Below are 26,436 nucleotides of genomic sequence, written 5' to 3'. Positions count from 1 at the left end.
TAGCACAAAATGCCACCATTCCCGCAAACCCTTCGACACACATAAGCAATGCCCGTTAAAGTGATCACGTGAACACAAAGAGGTCAAATGCGATGCACACTGTAAGGAATAGCACCAATAATGTGGCAATGGATATCCAGGTAGGTGGGGGATCCAGGGATTACAAACGGTGACCATATGTTTCCTAGAGATGGTGTGCGGCATCGGGCGAGAATCCTTCCAAGAAGGCAAAGCGCTCACCAGCTCTTAAATTTAATCCCTGTAGTATCTTTCTACCTCAGAAGGCTACTTATTGCGGCAGAAGCAGTATAATGTGTGCAAGCAACATTAGATTAGAAATAGCGACAAAAGATACACCTTTTCCCATAAAAAGGGCTGATTCGAGAGTGAGCCCCACTGAGTTTTTGATCATTAAAATCATTTTGCATTCCACCTATTTGCAGAACATTTAGGTTTTGAGGCAGAACTAGAGTATTTGGGTGAGGTGCCTTCGGTTGTACATCACTTCCAACAACATGCCGAGTCTGTTAGACCGAGTCTAGATAAACACAGAGGTGTAATATATCCTGTGTATTGTCTAAAATGTGAGTTCCTTGTTTCTGACAGGAGTGCAAACGCTGGCCACCGGAGTCCAGAACAAAGTAGGTCAAATGTATCCACCTCAATACCAAATCAGCATCCTGCAACTCAGCCAAGGCCTCCTTCCTAGCTTCATCATCACAAATTAATGATGGAAATCGTTGCCAGTAATCAAAGAATGTTCATCCCGGCACATCTTTCGGGTCAGGTTGCCTATTCTATTTTTTCAGGATGGAAATATGGTGCATATTTTGCGACCAGTTATCCAGTTTTGGGTCTAAGGTCCACCGCAGTATGTTAAATGGGAGAAGGGAAGCACGTGAAAAAAGATCCCGAAACCTAAGAGCCTACCTGTTGACAGTGTTTAGGAGGATAATGGAATTGTCTTCTGGTAGCCAGGCGGAAAGGGCATTTATATATAGGTAGAGCGGGGAAAATGCAAGATAAGTGGATACCGCTTTTCTTCTGACCTATATACCAACATTTTAGAGAATAACCAACTATGGGATTTTCTTGATCTTCATCTGCGTTTTATAGCAAGGGTGAAACATGATGTGGTCTAGTCCAAAGTGTCGTGCTATGCTTGCCTTGATTTGTTCCCAGGCTCGAAAATCATCTGAGGTCGCCCATCTTTTAATATACAATAATTGCGTGGCAAAGTGCTAAGCCCAGACGTCTGGGAACGCTAAACTCCATGTGATTTAATCGCTTTAAGAATCCCTCCAAAGACAATTAAAGATTCCAATACAGTTCAGTTCAGGAAAGTAGACTGTAAGTAGTGGTTATGATAAAGTTCATTAATGCCCAAAGTGCCATTAATATGGTCATCTAAGGGCCCTTCTATTCGAGATATGAGACTACTCTGCCGACGACAATTTACGTTTTAGGAAGTATACCAGGTGTGTCAACGTCAACAAACATTTTTTTATTTGGACTCAACAATGTATTTTTGTGACCGGGAAGCCATGACGTCCATAAATTTGGTGCGTGTGTGTGTTAATCCTCAAAATGGTAGGAGAAAATGTGGAAGTATACCTGTGTACTAAGTTATTTAATGCAGGCCTTTCAAATTCTTAAAATGTCCACTGCGCCTGCAGGGCGAGTTCCTTAGTTTACATACTCGAACTAAAAGAAATGCACTTGGCTCATGGTGATGGGTGAACAAATATTTACCAATGTTTTCTGTAAAATGGTGGATGTCACCATAAGCACACTTCATATTTAGTACAATGCTGCCAACCTAAGTCCAGCCATGCACAGTGAAACTTATATTTGCCTTTAATTGCAAATAAAGCTAGTTAGCAGTACAAGTAAAATAAAAGTTTCAAACATCCCCATACTTGCCAGCAAGGTCAAGTACCATGTAAATAGTACTCGCCCTTCCTAGAATCTCCTCACCAACGCGAGTGAGCTAGTGAATTTTTTGTGCCCTGCTACTCATCTATCTATGTCTGTTCAATCTCCCTGATAGCCCTTAGTTTCTGTGCCCATACTGACATGCAATGCTCCCTGATAAAAGCTTTAAAAGCATCCCAGAAAATTAAAGCCAGCACTTTCGTAGAGTTGTTAATCTCCCAATATCATTCCATTACCTTTCTTAGGTTTTCATATGTATCCAAATATTTTTTTGTGGTTAAATTTTATTTCAGCTACCATTAAAAAGAAGAATTGTAGGCTGGAACGGAAGGTAGAATATCATGAAGAGGTAGGACGTCCCTCGGAACCAACCAAAGGGCCAAGCGGAAGTACATCTTGTGTGAGCAGAAAGAGGCAGCATAATCCCTTCTGGTGCAATGTTTCACCCTCCAAACATTAAAGAAACCTGTGATAATCACTGACAATGCCGACAAGCAATGTCCCTTGATTAAAGATTTTAAAACATCTCTGCAAATTCCAGCTGCCCTATTGCATAATAGTTGATCCCCCAAAATCGTTCCATGTATCCTAATATTTTCTTTTTTATTTCAAGTTTCATTGAGTTTTAACAAATGCAGAAAGATACCATAAAGCACATTGTTTAACAATTCACAAACAGTGAAACCCCATTCCCACTCCCCGTCCTAGCTCCCATATGTAAAAAACATAGACAGGTCCTTTATTGGCACCTATCGCACACATAAAGAGAGGGCCTGCTCGGGGCGGACACATCATATCGTTCAATCGACGTCTCCATCCATCACGGGCAAACCACCCCGAGGGGGTAGGGATATTACGCTTCATCCTAAAACCTTCCCACCATTTTGAATTCCCACTAAACACCACTCATTCCATATCTGGAGACTGAGTCACCTCATATGCCCTATGGAATCCCAGCCACTGCATTTGCCTACCTGCACTCTTGCCGTTCAACATTGCTGTGAGTTTTTCCATTTGATATAGTTCCCAGGCTTTCCTGGACCACTCTGTCACAGTCGGCACCCTCTTCCAGGAAATCGTCAAACAAGCCCAGGTTGCTAGCAGCAAAAAATTGACCATGTGCCCATTTCAAACCTTGTTCAATTGTATGACCTCAGAATCATCCCAAGGTGTTTCCTCAAGGAAGGCAACATCAGTGTGAAAAATGTTTAGGTGGGTTAGCATTCGATGATTCTTAACAATGGCCGAAGCCCATTAACACTGAGTGTAACTAAGCCCACGTGAACCATTGGTTATATACTAATTGACCTTTTCACAATTGACCTCGGGAGAATTGACCTTGGGAGAATTGACCTAATTTAGAAGGTCAATTAGGACATATATGAGGGGGGAAACCCCCCGCAACCCCCACCCAAACCAAAAACCCCTGCAACCTCCCACCCAAACCCCTTATATTATTTATAATCTAAAACCAACCCAATACATATATAAAATAACTAAAATAATGGAAAGGCCAATTGTGCAGAAGGTCTATTAGGACCACTAAGATTAGGTCAATTGTGCAAAAGGTTAATTGGAAAAGGTAAATTTGGGTAATACCGAACCATTGCCTAACTGATGTGTGCACCTGACATGGAAACACAAGGGGATGTTCTTTGCACCTTCCCAACCCCATTGAGAATGCCCAAGGGAGTGAGCCATCTGGAAGTGAAAGCCAATCAGCGTGTGACGCCAGGTTAGAGTGCCACATGGAGAAACAAAGTGCAGCAATCAGGGACGTTATTTAGGGGTCGCCAGAGGTCGCAACTGCGACCTCTGAGGTCTCCCTTGCAACCTCTGTGGTCTCTCCTGCGACGTCTAAATAAAAAAGCAAAACTTTTTTTTTTTGTAATGCAAGCTCTTGGGCTGTGGCCAGCACCATGTGGCTCTTTAGTTCTGAAGTGGCTGGCTTTCTTGTTCAGGCCCCTTAAAAAAAGAAGAAAAATAAGAACAAGAGTGCCACAAGTCTAACACTTTCAGCACTGACCCTAAATAAGAAAGAATAGGAATGCCAAAAAATGTGTCTTTCTAGAATTCTATACAATAATTGCTAGACTCATTAAAGGTTTATGTTAGGCACACTTCAGGGGCTGAGTCACTGAGTTAGTCTGTTCTTAAACACCTCAACTCAGCCTTTCATCCTTCTGAGGGCAATAAATGAGTACCAACACAGTGAAATGGCGTGTATATTTTTTCTTTCTAAAATGCTTAAGTGCTATGTAATAACACATCCTTATCATTAGGTCATGGACGTCTGCTTGCATTCATAGTAATTTGGTAATATGGGCCTATAAACACTTATCTTAAAGATACATATGGTGATTCATTCTTGTATGAAATGTACATCCCAATATAGTGATATCGTAACCATATTTTTCGTAGTGTACAATGCTGTCTGATGCCACTTCCTGTTTTGTCAACGGGTGAAAGGTTGTGTTCCATCGCTTCCCGCGATATCACTTCAGGGTGGGGTCCAATGACATCACTTCCTGTGATGTCATCAGGGGGTCAAAGGTTGTGTGATGTCACTTCCGCTACCCCTGGCATTTTGGTGAAATGACATCCCTGGCAGCAATGCAATATAAACTGTGATAATACCAATAGATCTGGTCTAATCGTCCAAAGTTGAGTCGTCTGGCTCGGTACTGGCTCCATTTAGATCACCCCAGGCTCTCAAATAGCAAATCTGCCACAGGCCAGTGGAGCCTACTTTATTTATTTATTGGGTATTTATAATGCGCCTATGCACAGTGTGTTTCGAGGTGCAACAATGGTGCACGATTACTGATATAGGGAACAGGGTGTCTTGGAGGAACCCTAAGGTTGACAGGTTTAAGGCCTCTGAGGGGGCGCATGGGGTTTTCATCCTTGATGAGGCTTGGATTGGGGCTCATCAGGGAAAAGGGTTGATAAAATCAAGTTCAGGGAAACACACCTGAAGGAACGATTCAGTCCTTTCAAGTTCCCATTAGGCGCTCCGCAATTATTTATAATATGGATCAGACCATCTACCATCTCCTGTTTCCAAAACCAACTGTCGGAGATATGTATTCAAGTTAATGAACATTGATAGGACAACTTCCCCGCTTCTGCTATTTTCGAGGTTTGTGTAGGATGTTTGGTAAAAAAGGTATCCTACTGTGACGCTGACCACCCTGAATTGGTATGCAGTGGCAGCATGAGCCTGTGTTTTACTGGGCAATGCTGGGATATATTGTTGAAATGACTCTACTTCATTTCACCACATTGCAGTTTAGCCACATTTTATTACAGTGTACCATACACATTCACTCTTTTATCCTGTACCCACATACCTGCTGTTTCTGGCACCCGGTGAACCCAACCAGCCTAACAACTAAAGAGGTAAAATGCAGTGAAAGGCCCTACAGTGAAATGGAAGCAACGGGATGAGTTAAACTGTATGGGGGTCATTACGACCCGGGCGCAAAGGGATACCGGGCACCGGTAAGGACACCGGTGCCGGTAATCCCTTTGCGCCCTATTCCGAGGTCTCTTTGCGGGTCCTTCCCTTCAGGCCTGGTTTTAGCATGCGTTAAGGACGGGACCTGCAAAGGGATACCGCGGTCAATAGTAATTTACGGTACCGTTATTGCCGCCTTCCCCCTTCCCATTGAGCCCTATGGGTGCTCAAATGGGAATGGGGATTGACATTTTCAATGGGGATTTACCGGTCCCGCAAAGGTCGGACTAGACCGGTAAGTCTCCATTGAACCAGGGCGGACACGGTACCGGTAATGGTGCTAGTCATGGCGCTAATAGCGCCATGACTAGCACCAACCTCGGAATGAGGCCCTATGTCTTTTTTTGGTTCTATGTCATTTCATCGCCAGTCATTTTCAGGACTGGTGTTTTTACTAATAGATTTAGCTGAAAAAATCATTGAAATGTGTATTTTTTATTTTTGGGGGTTTCCCCCCACATGCTCTCCCTCCCCCACCTATTGTTTACTATTCCCGACACCCCCAAACCCTTATCTGCCCTTTCCCATCCCCCGCCAAAATTTCCATGAATTTATTCAGCAAAGTGTACTCGTAAAAAAACTATCGTAAAAACGACTGTCGATGAAACAACAGTATACCCTTTTTAAACACTTTTTTCTGAAATTTGTGATGAAGAAAACAACATTTCAACTTCAACTCATTTATAAAAGGTTGGGGCGGGCATTTAAACCAAGGCCCTTTCAAAATTCGCCCCACCGCCATTGAGTGCTGCACAATAGCCCACAGCGCCCCCTGAAAGGCAAGGGTTGCTAGAGGTGGAATTCTAAAAATAACTCACCCCGCAGAAGCTGTCTCTTGAGCAGTGGGATCTCGCCATCGTAGAAGTGGATTCTCCGCAGTGCGTCGGCCAAGGAAGACTTCAGGAGCGTCACTTCATCTTCCTGGGCCCGCAGTCGCCTTTCAAAGCCTGAGAACCAGTCTGGACTGTGCGCGGTACCACCCGATGGGTCTCTGTCCTCTGGTGAAGAGAAAAGAACGTAAGTCAACTAGGGAAAGACACATTTGATCTTCGTGTACAGCACCAGGGTTCTATGTCATTTCATTGTCAGGCATTTCAAAGCCTGCAATTTAAACGTGATTGAGAGTTCATCAAATTTTTGGTTTTTTTGGGGGGTGGTGTTCCCCCCCAAACCCTCTCCTGCACCTATTTTTACCTATACCCAACCTCCTCAACCGCTTAGCTACCCTTTTCCCACCCCCGACCCCCAAAAATTCAATGAACTGTCAAACACTTTAAACTGCAGGCTTTGAAATGCCTGAGGATGAAAGAACGTCATACCAGCACCAGTAAGGGTAGGACAGTGGCGCCAGGGAACGTACTGGAAATGTTTATCATTCTACTTACTGAGTATGCGAGAAACCGAAGGAAAACCTCGCGCGTTTCCCTACAAGTTTGTACATCTATGAAGGGCCTCCCATCCGTCCCCACTTGGAGGCAGGAACCACCACCCATACAGCCCCTTTGGACCATAGTCATAAGAACCTAACCTAAGAAGACCAATATACATTATGCGTTCAACTTTTTCCATTGTACACTGTAAAGATTTCTAAAAATAGAAGACTGTAGGTGTTTGCACAAGGGACTTATTTGAGCTTGCTGCAGTTGAAAACAACATTGAAAGCCAACAGTTGGGAGATAGCTTTATTTGCCTGCGCAACTTCAAAGCAAGCAGCATTCTGGGCAGAACTTTTTCACTGAGACCCAATCCCTTGATTGATTGACACACGCCTGGCAGATTTGGCAGCACGTGCTTGAGATGTGCACATCCAGGACTTTTCGCATCTGAGCGCACACGCATTTGGAGTGTGTCACCCTCCTTGGACTTATTTTCACCCTCCCAACACAATGTTCCGCTAAGGCTTCCATGGGCTTGCACTGCACGCCCAGGGAAGCTTTTCGCAACAACATTTGTAAATTTAGATCTTTAATTAGGTTTTTCAGCAATACAACAAACAGTTCATAATATTTGCTGATAATTTCAAATCATAGCAAGGAGGTACGTAAACACCCAGCAAAATAATATTTTTTAAAGTCACCCATAACCCGCTATTTCTGTCCTGCGAAGTGGGATCGTGCACATGTTTCTACAGAAAACAGAATCGGGCTAAAAAAAAAAATGTCACCCAATATGTTGTGAAGAAGGGTCGGGTTGTACAGAAAATAAACTACTATCTGCCCCCCTATGTCCCCCCCCCAAAAAACGCACTACATTCGCAATTCGCGTCTTTTCACAACAAATGAGTTCATTATGGGTTTGTTTTCAGTACTATGTGAGACAAAGGGCGTATTTTGAAACATAAGTGGCCCTTCTCGAAATGACCAAGTGCACAGTGCAACCTGCACTTAGCAAATCCAGACCGCACTGGGCTGCGAGGACCAGATACAGGCATAGGGCCTGATTCACAGAAGCGTTTTATAATAGCGCAATCCCATTGAAAAACGATCTGTGAATTAGGCCCATGCTGTTAAAATGACCTCAGAAAGTTGTAACATTTTACACAGCTTAAATTTAAATCTAGCTTCTCTACATCAGTTCCTGGTTGTAATGTTAAACTTCACTTCATTGCTGACTTGCAGCTGCGGGAAGAAACAGCAGCTGCAATTTCCAGCCTATGCAATGGAATTCGTTATGGGTTCGCCGGTAGACGGCAAAAGTGGCGGTAAATCCAATTACTGGCTCGTTTACCGTGCCGGCGAAGTACGAGTTGGCGGCAATACCACTGCCGGTATTTCCAGCTCTGGAAGTACTGGTAACGGTAATGGCGGCAAGGGACTATCTGACAGCAGAACAACCAGCACTGGTATTACTGACATAGCACTATAACCGGCCGATTACGAGTTGGGAAATGGCAATAACGCTGCCGTATTTTGCCGCTAATACCAGTGTTACATGTGAAAAGATAAGCTGTTTCCATGTACACAGTTTCCATTTACCATCCATGAAAATAGTTCTGCATCCAGATAATGGAACCTGTCCACATAAGATTCTGGACTGTTGGATAATGAGGTTCCAGTTGGGTGAGAATTCTTGATTTTAAAAGAGAGATGGCTGAAGATGTATTGGGATGGGGCTGTGAACGCTGTATCTTGGACTTGCATTGAATATCAAATAAAGAGTGAGCGGTACATTACGGTGCCTGGATCCCATCCTCGTCACCAGTATTAAGAATGCGGATCCAGGCACCGTAAGTTACCGCTCACTTTTTATTTGATATTCAATGCAAGTCCAAGATACAGAGTTAGCAGCCTCAGTTTATTACTTCTTCGGCCAGATCATTTTGAAACCAAACATTCTCAACCCCAGAAGGAGTTTGAATATATAAGGAAATGTCTAATTAGTGCCCCGATATTGAAGAGGACTGGGAAGTCTCTTTGTATGTGGATGCCAGCAAACATGGACTGGGGGCTGTGTTGATGCAGGAGAAAGGGAAGGAGGTGCAAACTGTGGTAGTTGCCTCACGGCTGCTCAAGGAAGCGGAACAACGTTATTCTGTGGTGGAGAGAAAAGCATTTGCATGTGTTTGGGGAATTGAGAAGTTCAAGAACTTTGTTTGGGGGAGGAGGTTTGTCATTGTGACAGATCATAAACCTTGGTTTGTACACAGTGTCTAGGAGGATTGTGAGGTGGATTACAAGATTCCAAGGGTTGGATTTTGAGGTGCAGCACATAAAGGGAGAACATAATGTGGTTGTGGAAGCCTTGCCTCACATAGCAATTGAGAGTGATGATGGTGAGGCAGTGTAAGGGGAAGTCAATTGTCACATTGGAGATGAAGAGAATTGGTGGCTCAGTATATGGAGGATATTTATGAAAACGTAGAGGAATTTGTGCAGAAGGAATGGCCTATTGAGAAGTTGGAAGATGGTTTGAATGTCTGCAAGGGGGTGAAGAATGAATTGAGTACCTGGAGTGGAGTGTTGATCAGAGGGGATTGCATGGTGGCCCCGGAAGGCATAAGGACAAATGTGATGCAGATTGCCCATGACGGTCATTTGGGCACATGTAAAACCAAAGGGTTGATAAATCAGGAACACTGGTGGCCTGGTATGGAGGATGATATAGAGAAGGTTTTGAAGGAGTGTGAAGGTTGCTGCATCAGTGACAAGGTTCTCATAATCGGAGTTTCGCCAATGAAGGTGATAGAGCAGCAGAGTACTGTGTGGGACATGGTGGCTGTAGATATCTTGGGTCCCATTGTGGTAAGGGATGCCAGAGTAATTACGTGATTGTGGCTGTGGATCGCCTTTCAAAATGGTCTGAGGTGTGTGTGGTCAAGGTCATCACTGCCAGGAGTGTTGTACAATTTCTGGAAAAACATTTTTGCGGCGAAGGTGTTTCCAAGAAAAATCGTGTCAGGCAATGGGCCACAGTTCGTGGCCAAGGAAATGGAAGAATTTCTGGAAAAGTATGGGGTGCAGCATGCTATGACTTCGGTGTACAATCCTAAAGGGAACACAGTGGTAGAAAGATTTAACAGAACGATTATGACGTCATAAGGATTGGAGTGGGGACTGCATTGGGTGCAGGCGTTGATGGAAACAGTTGTTCAGTACAGGGTGGCGTCCCGTCAGGTGACTGGTGTGTTGCCACTTGATGTTTTCAGGAGGAGGTTAACAAATTACAAATTGCATCCTGGTTGCATGAGAAGGTATGGTGGTTAGAGACCAGTGGTGGTTGAAGAGGAGGTGAAGAAAAGAATAGTGGGTGGCCAGATGATGGCCAAAAAGAGATATCATCGGAAGAACTGTACCAGTGAAAGGGCAATGCCCATAGGTAAAATGGTAAAGGTGATGCTTGGAAGGAGAGTGGAAAAAGGAATGATGACATTTTCAAGACCGATGGAAGTGAAGGAAGATTTGGTTAATGCTCTCAGGTTGATGAATGGTGAGAACTGGGGGATGGATGGGGTAGCCATTTTGAAATAGCTGTGGTGTGATTGGGAAAGGGAAGGAGGTGTGTTACATGTGAAAAGATAAACTTAAATGTGAAAAGATAAACTGTGTTCATGTACATAGTTTCCATTAACCACCCATGTAAATAGTTCTGTATTCATATAATGGAACCTGGCCACACCACATTCTGGACTTTTGGATAAGATTCCAGGTGGTTGAGAATGGTTGGTTTTAAAAGAGAGCTGTTTGAAGAAGTAATGGGCTGGGGCTGCTAACGCTATATCTTGGACTTGCTACGAATATAAAATAAGGAGTGAGCAGCAACTTACGGTGCCTGCCTCCGCATTCTTAATAACTGGCAAAATCACGGCTGATTTGCGTTCTTGTAAACAGGCGTGCCGTCACTTGAACGCCAATGTCATATTGAATACAACCAGTGTGTACGAAAGCCTACAGACAATCAGTGATACATTACCACAGAAGGACGCTTGAGGCAAAATCCAGGTGTTATGCAAACCGTATAACTGATCATGCGTGCTCCACGCGAGAACAATGTAAACTTGCTAAGGAGCTCTCATCTCTTCCTTCAGTGAAAGATAATGTTACTGGCTCTCAGAGGAAATGTGACGCTATTAACACATATTTCATTAAAAAGATGAATTTCAGTCGTCAAGCAATTAGTGCTGAAAATGAGACCTCTGTTGGGGGTAAACAAGTGACAGGACCCTTGGCCATTTTGGCCAAATCTCCCCCCACTAGAGCTTTTCAGTTTGATGCGGTAGAGGATACTATTGTGGTCAAGACTCTGGGACAATTGAAATCAGCTTCCCCAGGTGATCCTGCACCACTTTATATTCTTCAGGCACTTCCCCACACACAAAGCCACTTCCCTAGTCACACTCCTTTGCATCTGGGATGATTCCTGCTTCATTGAAGCATGCACTGGTTACACCTCCTTTGAAAAACGCCCAAATGGTCTCCTCTGTAGTAAGTAACTTCCAGCCAATCTCTTTATTACCAGATGTTATGAAACTTATGAAGGCCATAATTACGCCATCCCTTTCTCGGTTTTTAGGAACCAATGACTGTTGTCACCCTTACCAATCAGGCTTTCGCCCGATGATGGGTACTGAGTCTGACATGGTTTCACTCATGGACTACTTGGCCATGCTACAGGACTGCGGGGGTCGGATAATTGATTCTCCCCGACCTCTCTGCTGCCTTTGACATGGTGGACCATGACATTCTCCCTATCTGGAATTGTGGCGATCCCACTGGCATGGTTTGCCTCTTTTTCTTGCCTAACATACTCAGGCTGTCTAGTTCCAGGCCTGTGTTTCTCTAGCTGTTTCTTTGCCGTGTGGTGTACCCCAAGGGTTGGCGTTATCGCCAATTCTATTTAATTTATATGTACGTCAGCTGGCCGATCTTATTTCTAAGTCCATTTGTATACCTATAATTATAATTATTCATTTACAACGTGCTTAATACCAGGAGTGGTTTCTAAGCGCGGGATTGGAATTCGAACCTGTGTTATCCTTCCTCTTATGCGGATGATACCCAGCTAGTGTTTCGCCTTCACTCACTATCAACTGAGCCCCTTTGCAAGTTGAGAAGCTGTCTGTCAGCAATTGGAGGTTGGATGGCATCTAACCGGCTAAAGCTCAATGGGGAAAAAACAAAGTTCTTGTGTTCGGTTCCCAGACGGCTCAAACCATCTGGAGCCACAAGTTTTGGCACTCTTTGGGCCCATGCCTCTGTTAAAAGTCTCAGTGTTAGGCTCCTCCCCTCGGCCTCCTGTGAAGCCCAGATATCAGAAGTCTGTAGATTCTGGCTTTGCTAAATTGAAAGTGCTATGCAAGATTCTTCTGTTTCTCCCTACAGACTGATAGTTACTGCAGCAATTATGGGATCGCTGGACTATTGTAACGGGGCATATTTGGGACAACCACGTTATCTTCCACAGCGGCTCCAAGTGCTTCGGAATTTGGCAGCAAGGTTGGCTCTAAATGCCCCAAGACTTGCCCCCTCTGTAAGCATGTTGCGTCAGCTTAATTTGTTGCCCGTAAAAACTAGAGCAGAGTTTAAGGCCTTATGTATGACGCATCAGGCCCGTCACAACACTGGGCAATCTATTTGAAAATTAAGCTGTAGCGTTACCAACCTACCAGGTGCCTCCGCTCTTCTTCTAAAATGTTACTGAAAGTGCCATGTAATTAGAAGGCCCACCTGGGGGGCTGTTCCTTTTCGATTCTTGCCCCCACCCTGTGGAATAAGCTTCCGGACATTGGGGATTTTCTTCAATTTCACAGAGTACTGAAAACATATCTTTATTAATATTTTTGTTGTGGAAGTGCTCTCTGGACCGTCCATCCCTGTTCAGCACCTAGATGCTGTTGAGCCATAGTCTGCTCTTCATCAATTTTGCACATACAATTCGATAAAAGGCAAAATCATACCTACACCTGAAAGCAAGTGGTAAGTGCATACAGGTGATGGAAATGAGGCCACAGGTGCACCCAATGCACTCAGGGAGAGAACAAAAGGGCCACACCTTCCCCAAACACACATCCCTACACCACCATGCTGCCACTGGTCTCAGTCAACAGTCACATTCAGCTGCTCCAGGCCAACATATATGATATTACATGATAGGTCATTTATAACGCGCATAATACCCAGAGGTTTCTAAGCACAGACCCGGGGATGGAACCTATGTTGCTCCATGCCATCATCCTTCCAAGGCGAGCATGCTGCCCTGAGCTATCCTCTCGAGAGGGACTGCAGGACCACCACAGGGCAGGACCACCACAGGGAACTTGAGGCAGAGGAGAGGAGGTGGATGATGGTGAAGAGGATACGCCACGCAAGGTGTACACCCACACCCTAGTTAAGGTCCTCACCACTGACCCTCACTGACAGCCAGATCCTCACCCTGCACTGCCTCACCAGGGAGTCTATTGCAGATCTGCTGAACCAGATGTAGGACCACAAAGGGGGCAGGATCGCCATCAGGACAGCCATACCACTGCTGGTAAGGCTAATGTCGGTCCTGCACTTCCTTGCCATGGGCACGTTCCAGCACACTATGAACCAACTGCATGGCATTTCGCAGCATGCTTTCACAAAAATGCTGCGTCAGGTGCGGAAAGATCTCCTGCACCATGTGGGATGGCACGGTTCACTTCCCACCACCCTGGCACAGGTGAATGGCACAAAGGAAAGATTTTACACTATGGCACACACGCCCAATGTGGTAGCAGCCCTGGACTCTACCCATATAGAGTTGGTGGCACCCAAGGCATTGGAGGAGGTCTACAGGAACCAGAAGCAGTACCATTTGATCAATGTCTGGGTCACCTGTGATGCAGACATCACCATCACCCACTGCCATGCCCGCTTGCCAGGATCAAGCTATGGTGCCGTGGTCCTGCGGGACAGCATGCTGCCGGCATACATGGAGGGTCAAACAGGCCAACGGACCTGGATATTGGGTGAGTACACATTCCAAAACACAAACCTTGCTGTACAAGTGACATGCAATGGAGGGGACCACACACATAGAAATTGCACGCCCTGACTTAGCCCTGGACATGAAGAACCCAGCCATACACCCCACACATGACAGGCTGCAACCCACAGGAGTAGGCTGATACAGCCATAGATGTTCAAGTCATGCTTCACCAACAGCAGCCACACACACTGGACTACAGGTACCAGAATGCAACATCACACATCCCAAAACATACATGAGCTGCACACAGGGATGCCTGACCGCCTAGGGATGTCCAAACTGTGTCCAGGGGGCACCCCAAGTGCCAGGGACAAAGGGCAAAGACAGTTGTCAACACAACCAATAACCAAGGTTACCGTCCATTCAGAGTAAAACCACACAGTACAATACACAAGGAGATTAGTTGCTCCAACGAAACTCTGAAATACTGAATAGCCGTCCCAACCCCAGTCACCTTTGGTGCGACCTGAGAAGTGTGGTGATCAACTTGGTGTAGGGCCCACAAACACCAATGGAGCCTCTGGGGTGTCGGTTATGTAAAGATCTGAAGAACACTGGCATACATGCAATGATGTTCTGCTAAACTGCAACTGAGCGACATGACAGTGGCATTTGACATGGCATGTACTCAGGTCACCAACCATGTATATGAATCCATCAAGGAATCCACACAGACGACTTGCACATGTAATCCAGACTCCCATCAGGAACCATGCACGGGAGCATTGCACAGGCCCAAACCACTCACCAAGGCATGCTGCCCTGTCAATTCTCTACCATGAAAGCAACGAGTGTTGACTGTGAGCTGTGTGCATGATGTACCATGACAGACTGAACACCTCCCTGCCTTGAGTAGTTGACTCCACATGCACGGACAAGAATGTGAAATAGTGTTGTGCGATGACACATGGGACATGCATACACAGACTGTCTCGCGAGATGCTGCTGTTGCAGGAAATGCATCCCCAGATCACCATGATTTACACCTATGTCTCTTTCTCTTGCAGGTGACTCTGGATACCGCAGCTTCCGTGGCTAATGACTCCTCTGAGGAATCCCCAGACGCCACAGGAGGTGGCATACAACCAGGCACATGTCTGGACTATGGTGTGTGTTGAGCGCACCTTTGGCCTATGAAAGGCTTGCTTCCAATTTTTACACTGGTCTGGGTGTGTGCTCATGCTTAGGCCCGACAAGGTGGGACAGATTGTGCATGCATGTGCAATGTTGCACAACATCTGCATTCGTTGGAGCATTCCCATGCCCCCGTATTTGGACATGCCATCCCCGAGGAGCGAGGAGGATGACGCAGTGCCTACAGGTACCATGCATGCACGCACGCACTGAGTGGGACGTGCGCCTGGCTCGCCAGAAAATGATTGAAAACTTTTTCTGAAAAAGCCATCACATTACACTCCCCTTGCACCTTTGTAAATAATTTCTCTCACGTTAAACACGTGCACACAATAAGGAATGTCCTGTCATTGCTTCAAGTGAAAATGTTTTTAATGTAGCAATGTGGAACCTGTAAATGCCTTCACCACAACAACACCCCCTCCCCACCCTCAAAACACCCTCTTCAATAAACCACCCTCAAAACACCCTACCCAAGCACACACAACCAAAATACAGCGGCAGTGTCCAACATTCACTTTCTGTGCCTCTTGGGCATGGGGCTCTTCACCAGGTCCTTGCCAGTGAGGAGGCAATGTGAGCGGCGCCTTGGGTTACCAGGTAGGAAGCCCTCAGTGAGTGTCACAGAGGTGGAGGCCGCTGACAACTGGGCCCGCATTTACTGCAGGGTAAGCTGCATGCATTGGTGAAGTGTTTCGGTGGTGGTAGCCGTCGGGTGCACCCTCTGTTCCAATGCAGTAATGGTGGCAGTAGCATGGCAGCGGTGTCATGGCTGAGTGACTGGGCCATCCTGTGTGCGGCTGCAATACTGCATGCACTCGTGCATGTCCCGCATCTCCTGCAGCTGTTGGCTCACTAGATCCTCAATGGAAGCCTGACGCTCCTCAATCGCATGCAGAAGTGCACTCATGGCTGACACATTGGGCACTGGCATAGGTGGTGGGCTGTGTGGAGGGCCAGGGCTGAAGCATGGGGATGCACCTCCCAGTCTGTGCTCCACCCCATAACCCTCATCCTCATCCTGTTAATGATGGCCTTTAGTTTACCTGTGTGGATAAGATTGAGATGCGAGATCAGATTGTGGTTGCCCTAGAATATAAGTGATGCAGTGATATTGATAGAGGGCAGGTTATCGGTGAATATCAGGTCAAAGGTATGACCTCAAATGTCTGTTGCCCTGAAACCCATCCAGAAAGACCTAGGACAGTCATGTTAGTAAGGGGATTGGGAGCATCTGTACTGGCATTATCATTGATATATAAAGTTACGTCTACTAAACTAATATTTAATGGAAGTTATGAAGGGATTTTGACATTAGCTTCATCCACACCTCTAAGAAGCGTTTGTCGAAACCAGGTGGAAGATCTTCTTCGCCAACTTCACTGGCGTCCTTTGTTTAGTCGTATTGAGTTTAAGACTCTCTGTATCCCTCATCAGGCCTTTTATCAGCTGTGTACTGAGAATCTGTAGACAAAACATATTCCCTAGATTTCCTCAAGGCTCCTCTGTTCGGAGTCTCAGAAACGTTTGATGGTCCCTTGCTTTGAAGAGCATGGGTAGGTGGCTGAGCATTTTCCACCATTGTACCTGGTATGTGGAATTCACTACCAAATTATCTGCAAAGCATTAACGATCATTTAGCATTTTGGAAAGCTCTAAAGACATTTCTTCTCTAGTTTCTATCCTTGCTCGGAGATCTCCACAGTGGATTCTCCCACATGCTGTTCCCTAGCGCCTAGATGCCTTTTGGCCACAGTGTCATGCTTTATAAATGCTATTTAATTACATTACATAGCTGAAAAATTCTAGACTTGTGATGCTCTGCACCAGCATTGTATCTTGTCACCAGCCCTGTAATCTTTATACCTCGAACCTGAATTATTGTTTTGTAAATGTCACAACTTTTCTTTCGAAACTGGGACCGGTGCCTATGTGACCAAGTTTCAAATACAGAGAAATCATCTTCTAATAATGTACTCAAGGGTTGACATGCAAATGACCATTAATAACAGGTTTTCTTAACGACCTTGAAAAAGCCGAGTAGGGCGAAACATTGGCACGTGCCGTCCAATGAGTTATTGTTGAATTAGATTATGATTATGATTCAGGTGTTTGGAAAAATGTACTTTATGGATTGAGACTGGGAATGTATATTGCAACTGAATCTATTTTAAGGTTGTTATAAAATGGATGCATAATAGGACTATTTTGTCCCTTTTTCTTTATATAACCAATCCCCAGTGCAAAGGTGTGTGCACTATGTTGCATATTAGTGTATTTTTCAGGTTGGGTTGAGTGTCCCAATTACCAGATTATTGCAGATTTAGTGGATGCAATCCTTTCCCTTTTAGTGGATAAACATAAGTCAATTTAGGAGAGCGCAGTGTCCCAATTGTTTAACATTTACCTTACATAGTTTATAGTAATGTTAGTTTCCATAGCCCAGAAAAATTTGAAATTGCAAGTTCAATGTTATCAGTGATTTTAAGAACCATGGTTATAACATCTCAAGAATAAACAGAACAAAGGTGATTTTTAAGAATATTCATATTAAAGCATTGCTCTTTGTGTTGCAAATGACAAAAATGTGTTACAAATAGGGTACATTTTCTTAAACAAAACCAAGGTGACGCCATGTTTGCTTTATGGGGATGATATTGATCCCACAATGAAAACTAAAAACTTGGCGGCTGTGGAAGGATTTTGGGGCTGACCAAGGGTGTCCCTGTGGCCATTTTGAGGTATGAGCTTGTGTTATTATCTCTGGCTGGAAGTGCTAGGCGCAGACAACTGGCTCTCGTTGGGAAAACTTCTAGATTACGCCCCCCCCCCGTAACTCTGAGTTTTCTATTTTTAATGTTGTTCCCTGGGAAGGACAGGGAGATAGCCTCACGGTATGGGTGGAATGCTGTGATGATCCGTTGAGGACCATTCCCCTATCGTGTGGGGATACTCATACCCGCACCTGAAGCATGTGGTCTCGATCTTCTGTTTGACTGGGATAGCGCGGTGGATAGCTTGTTGATGGCGTCCGCAGCGGCAGGTTTTTGTTGTATGGTAACCTTCCCCGGGTTATCGAGTTGAGACTCTACCGCTGCTTCCATCCGAGCCAGCGCCAGGATGTCCTCAAGCGAGTTCTGCTTCTGCAGTAACTTCTTCCCAAAAGGTTGTGACTCGCACCCTGCAATGACTTGAGATTGCAGGGCCTCCTTATTGGAATATCGGTGGAATTCACAGTATTTGAGTTTAATGCAGAGCCTCACGATGAAATTGTCAAGGGATTCGCCCTCTTCCTGGCATGTACTTTGAAAGATATGCCTTTCGTAATCCACGTTGGTGTGGGGTGCGAAATATTGGGACAGTTTCTCATGTAGTTTACGATATGAGGCTGTCTCCAAATTGAGCAGTTCACCTGCAATGTCTCGGACGGCTGTCTCGGATTGCTGCGCCTACCGCCATGGACAGGAGTGCGCTGTCCGTGAGCCCTAGGGCCCCCATGTAAAACTTGAAGTCCCTTAGCTAAATTGCCCACCGGGGCCCCAAATTGCTGGTGTCGCATATGACAAACGCATGGGGCAGGTGAAGCACTTGTGATGCGCCTCCTGACGGCTTAGCTGGTCCTGCCGCACCCCTGTTGCGCCGTCGGCGGACGTGGGGGAGGCATCTTGGTCCGACATGATTAGTGGTTGTGTGATCCTGTGTAGTGTGCCTGACAGAGCCTTCCGTCACCTCGTGGCCCGTGAGCTCGATGAGAAGCTAGATTATCCTGACTTTGTTGGGCTGGTTGGTTTTCAGCGCCTGATCTGTTACGGCCTTCCGGCCTGCTAAATTAAGGACGCGCACCAAGGAAAGGAATATACGTCTGCTTTATTCATCAACTACAGGATACTGCTCTTCCTTTCACTTTTGGTCTCCTTCCTCCTCCCACGTCATGCCCCACGTGCCCCTGTCCAGTGAGCCTGTCTGTCTCTTAAAGAGACATGAACCCTCTAACATGATCCACGCTCGGGGCCTTCTGTTACTGCAGGAGACGTTGCTGGCGTAACCCAGCCACCTATGTATATCGTGGTTGCGGCTGCATCACTGAAGCGGCATCTGGGGGAGGAGGGAGGGGCCTTCCCTACCTCCTCGTGTCGTCAGGCGGCTGGGCTGCAGCGCTGTGGCTTATGGAGGGGCAGGCCTAAAACCAGGAGGCGCACCGATGCACGTTGCCAATGCCCGACGGCATCCTCCCGGCCCGCCTCTCACTGCGCTGCGGTGTGCCTTGCCACGTGTGTGTCCCTCCTCGTCGCCAATGTGAAAGGCTGAGCACCGGGGGCCACCCAACGTCCTCCCAACCTTCAGTCTCACCCGCTGTAGGAATCATGCACGGGACACAGAGTTGCTTGCACACACGTCTTTATTGTTACAGCAAAACGGAACTGCCCTCACCCAACACCCACCTCCCTAGGCCCAACGTCACTTCCCTTAATTGCGGCCCCAACGCGGGCCGTCCCATATAACGATGTGGGAAGGTTGGTCCGTTGCCCTCGCGAGGTGACACTACCGTTACCACTCCAATGTTGTGTGGCAACTCAATAGGGTTATTCAATGGCAGTACCTTTGCATGTAATTACTTTGGAAATGGTGCTGTGTATACAGTAAAAAATTCTCCCCATGCTTGCTCTCATTCTCCTGTCTTACTGCAGCTTCATATGGGGGTGTTGCCTTTATTGGCATCCATGCCCTACACACATGTCGTACGCTTTCTCCTGCTCACGCATCCTTTTATCCCATTGCTTAAAAAAATATTTGGCGTGTTATTCGTCCTTAAACGTACCCCACCGGCTGTCAGTCTCGCTTATGTGTATTTAAGCTCCACGTGTTTCAAAGTTCATCAGCCGCCTCAGGCACCTCCAGGCCCTAGCATACCGATTTCTCATAGCAATGCAACCGGTCATTATTGATCCGAGTGGCACCTATGCGAGTGGGCACTGATGTTCAATGATACAGTAGATGCCAGCACACCGAGGTCAACATGCATTACTGACTTATTTATCGTTATGCTGCGCCTGCGCAGCGTCACAGCATTGCCCTCACTTGCACGGTTGGCTAGGAGGCCGGGTTCGGGAAGAAAAACGTCTGTATTTAAATCTACTAAAATAAAAGGTGAGAGTGTCACAGAAGGGGGAAGTGTATCCCATGCGATGTGTTTCTGCCTTACCCACCATGGTGAATGTTAGGCCCTGCTGCCGCATCCCTCATTTCCTCCCCTTCTAAATATTGCTCTCCCGCCAAACTGTCTCCAGGCGCGCGCTCTCTCCCCCTCCCCCTCTCTCTTTGTCCTCAGGTCGCCCAAAGCATCTTCTGCAGATATGTCCAGTTCTTACCCCCTCTCATCAGACCTCGATGGCCTCTTGAAAATAAAGAGAACGCTGTGTGATTCTGCTGGCACTTGTTTTGTTGACCTTGAGGTTTGGTGTTCTGCACGCTAGTGCCAACCTCTCCCGCCTCCTTCCTTTTCCCGCCCCCAACAAGAGAGAGAGAGGCACTCGGTGCCCTCTCTCACTGGGAAGAGTGGGATTTACAGCTATATCACCCCCCCCCCCCCCACCCACCTACACACGCTTTAGCATCTTCTCAGCCATGGCGTGCAGCACCCCGTTATCCCATTGCTGAGCTCACAAACAGCTCTGGCAATGCAGGAAAAGGCCCGGTTGTTTTAGTACAGGGTTCTACACAAAAGCTCTGCCAAAACACCTCACTGCTGAATGACAGTATCCCTGTTATTCAAAAAACTGGACTCAGTTGTGCCAATGTTCCTCAGTCCCGACCGTCACGTACCTCACACGTTGTACTATTCCAATACAGGGCTGCGCACACATGCCTGTCAATACACACCCTTATTCACGAGCACAGTGCAGCCAGTGAGAGCCTCACACCTGACCCGGCTGCAACAGTCGTGGGTTTTCCGTGACAGAAATCCACACAAGCCTGCAGCAGCACGGCCTCATATTCAAGAGCTGTGGCCCGTACAGAGCTCTGCCAAAGCACCTGAACCCTGCTCATCGGGTAGAGATCCCAGTGCTGGATTCGGAACGCTGCCCACCCTGGACCTGCGTGCAGCCCTGGTAATGCACTGCGCCGCTCACCTGTAGCTTTTCCCGCCATTCCAGTACCAAGACACAGGCAGCTCAGACAGTGCAGCTCAATTCTGACCTTCAGCAACTTTTTCTATTCGAGTACTAAGCTTTGCAGTCTTGCAGCACTCACCATACTAGTCATGCACACAGATGTACCAACATGCCTCGTTAGTGCCCTGTAACAATCCCCAGTTTACCAGGAAAGGGTCCGACAAGCAACTGTGTTAATGGGCCTTAACCCAATTTGAAGCACACCCTCTTATTTCAGTACTAGGCCCCAGGCTCTGACATTGCACCTCAATCCTAACCTGCATTGAAATACTATAGGCCCTGATTCATGTAATTATGTGCGTGCAAAACGCGGATTTGCGTGCCATTCTGCCCGCAAATCCCCATTCGTCAAACAGAGATTTGCGGGCAGAATGGCACGTAAATCTCGGTTTTACGCGCAAACAATTCCATGAATCGGGGCCTATATCCACTCAGAGCTCTGACAATATTTCAGATGACGGACTCACACTTCCGATACCAGAGGAGGATTTGGCCCTTGGATGACGGACAAAGAGTGAGCGGGCCCTTCACAATCTATTCACACCACCCACATACGATTGGGACCAGTTAGGAGGGGTGGGAACACACTGTGGTAGCCTTGGGTTGCTTAAATAAGAATGGATACAAAAAAATGCTCTTTAATTTCACGGGCCAGGCAGCCAGAGGGGAGCTGAAACACTAAACTGTCACTGAAACGTTAGTAACTGCTCTGTCAGCAAGAGGAGTAACAGAGGTGATAACACTGCTGGATGCTATCAACGCCAGTCTGTAACCTGCTGCACAGCGCTCATTTAAAGTCTTCAGTTAAGGCGACAGCAGCCAGAAAAAGGCAGCCTGCAACATGCACACAAGGCACAGTGAACATGCAATGCCATGAAAGTAAGAAATATGTTGCTGTGTGGTAGCCAAAATAGGGACATCTGCGTGCCCCCCCCACCCCTTCCCAGAGGCTCTTGAATACATATGCAGAACAAAATCACAACATTGGGGGACTGTTAGGCATACAAGGCACTGATATGTTCTAATAGTATCAGGTAATAATATCCCTATATATATGGTCGCCGTATATAAAGTTGCCGTGAAAAGGTTGTGGCGACATTATATATATAGGGACAGGGGCAGCGGGGGTTTCAGGGGTGTCCCCCTATCCCCATGAAAAATAAAAAAGGGTTTGGGGGTTGCAGGGATGTCCCCCGCATGTTCCATGTAATAATGTCCCACAAAAAAGGCAATTCTTCAGCGATTTTTTTTTACATGGCGATATTTTTGAGGGGGCATTATTACATGGAACTGTTCTAATTTGTCTTTCAGACCTGTCCAGCAAAAGATATGCAGAACCCTAATAGGCACGTTATGGATTGACATGATCAGAAGCAACATCATAGTAAAAAATAATACAAGCAGTGGCATCAGTCTTCAGTACTCAAGGATACCTTTGGTAAAGACAATAAAAGAAGTTTTCACTTGTAAGCCAAGAGAAAAATGGTCTGTGCAATATATACATATTCACTGTTATTAATGTACAACAACTCAATAGTTTAGCAAAGTGTAATAACTTGATACCTGGGGTAACACCCGGACCAGCAGGTAAGTTATAAGTAGGATTATTGCAAGTTAGTTGCCAGGAACAAACATTGGCATGTCCCCTCAAGCCAGTATAGATCTCAAATGTAAATCTTAGAACCCAGTTTCAGAGCATAACATCCTAACACTCCACTCACTCTGACATCACAACATTCCATGTAACAGTGATGTCACCACCTCACCTCAGATGCACATTACAACACCTCTCCCTCCTTTAATTTCTTGAACAAGGAAAAATTCCACTAAAACCACCACTGACACAAACCCCTACATACACGTGTGGCCAGCACGATATGTACCAACTAACCAAACTCCACTGACGACAAGAAACTGTCACCCAGAGCTCACCAATAACCCGCAACACTCCAGATTATGACACTAGGGAAAAGTGCTCAACCACAAAACTATGGGACAACAAAATACCTACATGGCACCCCAAGAATACACTGTCTAACTGTGCCACCAACAAATTGGACAACGCAAATCAACCCATGTCAACCAAGACACCCAACTCCAACTCCACATCAACTACTCCCTCTAAAAACACAACAATGAGGAACCCAACGCAATCCAATAAGGGCTAACTCCTCCCATAAAAAAAGGACTGGAAATACCCTTGAGAAACAAAAACAATAAACTAAGCACTACCACCTGTTCCAAGCTGCCCCTTGGAACCTAGGACCTGCCACAACCCAGCGTTCCCACAAATACACTACCTAACGCGCCTAACCATCCGTGCACAAACAACCTTCCGCCCTAGTCTGCACCCTAGGGCACCAGGGCTGCCACCCCCGGGTACGAACCCAGCTCAACAAGAGCAACAACAAGCACACCATCCCAAAGTCAGTCCACAACAGCACCCCCACAGGGCACCCCAAAACAACACAACAAGAACACCTAAGAAAACCCAATCCTACAGGATTGCGCAAAAACACCCACCTTAAACCAACACAATACGAGTACACCACAACCCAGGACCCCTAGTCCAGCCAACTGCTTCACTGCAGTACACCTACACACACACCAAGGACCCCTAGTCCAGCCAACTGCATAACCGCAGTACACCCACACACACACCAAGGACCCCTAGTCCAGCCAACTGCATAACCGCAGTACGCCCACACACACCTTGGACCCCTAGTCCAGCCAACTGCACCACCGCAGCACACTCACTCACACACCTTGGACCCCTAGTCAAGCCAAACTGCACCATGAAGCCCACCTGACTCTACCACAGCGGACACCAAGTCCTAACCAACCTGCACTAGCAATACACCAAGTCACTAACCAACCGGAAACCCGAATCACAATGGGTTACCATCGGGACACATCATGTTACACCACGACTGGCAGAACAGAGCCCCCTCCCCCCCACACACACACACAGGAATGTGTCACCAAATTCCATCACTCACCCGGCGCAGTCTCCCACATACGACGGGGACACAGTGAAGGAATACACAAAATGACGATGTAACTGAAAGTCATCACTGGCACAACAATTCTGGTTCCCAGGTGTAAGTCAATTATGGCCAATTTGAACTTTCCCCCAAAACCAAACCCACCCTCGAGTCTCTGGGAGAACGTCCAACTCACTGGAGAAAACCCACCCGCGAGTCCTTGTTAAAACAAATTGTGCATTAAAACCCTTCTGCAATCTGTAATAAAAATCATGTTAGCATAACACAATCTGAATTAAAAGACACAATGCTGAAATGCTGGAACCCACACCCACAAGTCCCAAAACCCACAAATTAGAGTCCACCTGCAAGATAAACTGTCATTAATAAAACAATCAGCTCTAAAATACAACCATTAGATGGAAATATAAACATTTTTTTCGCACAACACATCCTTTGAGTAACATGGGCCACAACAAAAAGGAAACTCTCTCACACGCACTGGCCTAACACATATTTACCAACAAGAACTTGCAAACCGGCCACAACATGTACACGAAACAACAACACGAACCGGCCTCAAACACACACACACACACCACACTAAAGTTTGCACTTTACCACTGGTCCTTCTCCCGGGGCGCTGCTGACAGGGAACCATCAGTCGCCCTTCCACGGCTCCAAATGTGCAGCTTCAGCTCTCGCAACCCCAAGGAGTGTCCGCTCACACAAGATAGTCTGCCAGTCCTACAGACTGCATCGTCCCCGATGCTAAGTTTGCTGAGCACAGGCGCGCTCTGTGATCCCCATCGACCTTCAGCAGCTTTACGAGTGCGAGGCACTCCAATGAACTCCTCACGCAGAGACGCAGAACACGCTATGTGTTCTAACTCTTCTCCGCATTCCAGCTGCTCACACTGGACCGCACGATGATGATGAACCAACGTCATCATTCTGAACCTGGTCACCACAGGAGTCACATCTCCGCCTCCATATGCATAAGGAGCAGACTCCCAAAACCTTGATGCCACAAGCAAAGCCCTCAGGCACCATCTGTTCCTGCACACACTGCCGCCCGACAACAGCACATCCTTGGCAGCTAGGACACCGCCGTATCTTCTGCTCCATCTTCCCATACTCAACGGCAAACTCAACCTCCTCCAGCGCACAGGGAACACTCATCCCTGAAACTGTCCGCCCTTGTAGCGGACATGGGCTGGAAAACAGCGCAGGCGTGAAACCACTACAACCAGCACCACCTGACTTGCTGGCCCGCTTCGGCGCACCTTTCCTCAGTCTGCACACCGGCATGTGTGCTCCCCAGCCACTCTGCCTTCCACAGCCAAGCAAGGCCAAGAGCCACAGTGCGCTCCGAACACAAGCCCAACGCCAATAAACAGGCTAGAGCGCTGAGGCCCTCCTCAGCTGGGGCACTGGATAAGATGCCCCTCCATCACCACACACCGACTTGTGTGCCGACAAAATCCTATTATCAGCACCACCCGGCCTGCTGAAAAGGTATAGGCAGCCCAACTAGAACAACACTGGACCCAAACCTGCTGACATCTTCTTCATGGGACAAGTACTCGGCTCCTCCATTCAGCACCACCAGGCCTGCTGAAGAGTCATACACAGCCCAGATGAAACAGCTTTGGACCATGGCCTGCTGAGAGCTTGATACTGGGACAGGGATTCACTGGAGGGCAATGTTTCCTGGCTCTGGACTGTCCCCTCCTCAACAGCATCCCATCCTCGTCGCCAGTGTAATAACTTGATACCTGGGGTAACACCCGGACCAGCAGGGAAGTTATAAGTAGGTTTATTGCAAGTTAGTTGCCAGGAACAAACATTGGCATGTCCCCTCAAGCCAGCATAGATCTCAACTGTAAATCTTAGAACCCAGCTTCAGAGCACAACATCCCAACACTCCACTCACTCTGACATCACAACATTCCATGTAACAGTGATGTCACCACCTCACCTCAGATGCACATTACAACAGAAAGCATAAAGGTTTTTCTTCATAGGAAAAATTGCCAACAAAATAATTTCTAGCGACACCCAGTGTCAGCGGACCAGGCACAGTGAGACTGAATGATTTTCCCTGGATCACACATTTTGTTAAAGTGGTGAAATCAGTATTTGGAACCAGACTGTGATTTAAGCACTTGCCTACATAACTTCCTAGTGATAGGTCACATATATTTTGTAAGTTTGGGTTTCCAAAAACGAAATCATTCAT

General features: G+C 46.6%; 1 protein-coding gene across 3 annotated transcripts in view; it reads right to left on the bottom strand.

The window, feature by feature from the left end:
• Positions 1 to 26,436, bottom strand: part of EML3 (EMAP like 3) — a 743,130-nt gene that overhangs the window by 607,027 nt on the left and 109,667 nt on the right. For 2 of the 3 annotated variants that reach the window (XM_069645189.1, XM_069645191.1), the window contains exon 2: positions 6,274 to 6,453. In XM_069645189.1, coding sequence (XP_069501290.1) covers positions 6,274 to 6,453 — 180 coding nt within the window. Of the gene's footprint in view, positions 1 to 6,273; positions 6,454 to 24,815; positions 24,871 to 26,436 lie in introns of those variants that run through there. The other variant, XM_069645188.1, reaches the window with a different exon arrangement.

The sequence above is a fragment of the Ambystoma mexicanum genome, chromosome 2p (assembly GCF_040938575.1).
Source record: "Ambystoma mexicanum isolate Mex_15411 chromosome 2p, UKY_AmexF1_1, whole genome shotgun sequence".
In the NCBI taxonomy this organism is placed as follows: Eukaryota; Metazoa; Chordata; class Amphibia; order Caudata; family Ambystomatidae; genus Ambystoma; species Ambystoma mexicanum.
Note: the sequence above shows the minus strand (reverse complement) of the source record. Positions and strands in the feature narration are given on the sequence as shown.